This window comes from Arachis duranensis, unplaced genomic scaffold (genome assembly GCF_000817695.3).
Source record: "Arachis duranensis cultivar V14167 unplaced genomic scaffold, aradu.V14167.gnm2.J7QH unplaced_Scaffold_165934, whole genome shotgun sequence".
Lineage (NCBI taxonomy): Eukaryota > Viridiplantae > Streptophyta > Magnoliopsida > Fabales > Fabaceae > Arachis > Arachis duranensis.
This window is the reverse complement of record NW_026264258.1, coordinates 3,262,134-3,262,463: the sequence shown is the minus strand read 5'-3', so window position 1 is coordinate 3,262,463 and position 330 is coordinate 3,262,134. Positions and strand designations below refer to the sequence as shown.

At 52.7% G+C, this 330-nt stretch overlaps 1 protein-coding gene across 1 annotated transcript in view; it reads left to right on the top strand.

The window, feature by feature from the left end:
* The window catches only part of LOC107478468 (glycine-rich cell wall structural protein), a 3,124-nt gene that overhangs the window by 429 nt on the left and 2,365 nt on the right, over positions 1 to 330 (top strand). Inside the window, exon 2 of the mRNA XM_052256018.1 lies at positions 43 to 321. Within this exon, the coding sequence (XP_052111978.1) occupies positions 43 to 321 (279 nt within the window). The remainder of the gene's footprint in view (positions 1 to 42; positions 322 to 330) is intronic.

Here is a 330-nt window from a genome sequence, read left to right as displayed (position 1 = left end):
GGAATGGTGGGGTTGATGGTGATGGTGGTAATGGTGGAAAAGGAGGAAGTGGTGGGTTTAATGGAGATGGTGGAGACGGCGGAATCGGTGGAAATGGTGGGTTTAATGGAGACGGTGGTAATGGCGGAAGTGGCGGAAGCGGTGGAAAATTCGGAGATGGTGGAAATGGTGGAAAAGGTGGAAGTGGTGGCTTTAATGGGGATGGTGGAGACGGCGGAATCGGTGGAAACGGTGGGTTTAATGGAGACGGTGGTAATGGTGGAACTGGCGGAAGCGGTGGCAAATTTGGAGATGGTGGAGATGGTGGAAAAGGTGGAAGTGGTGGGTTTA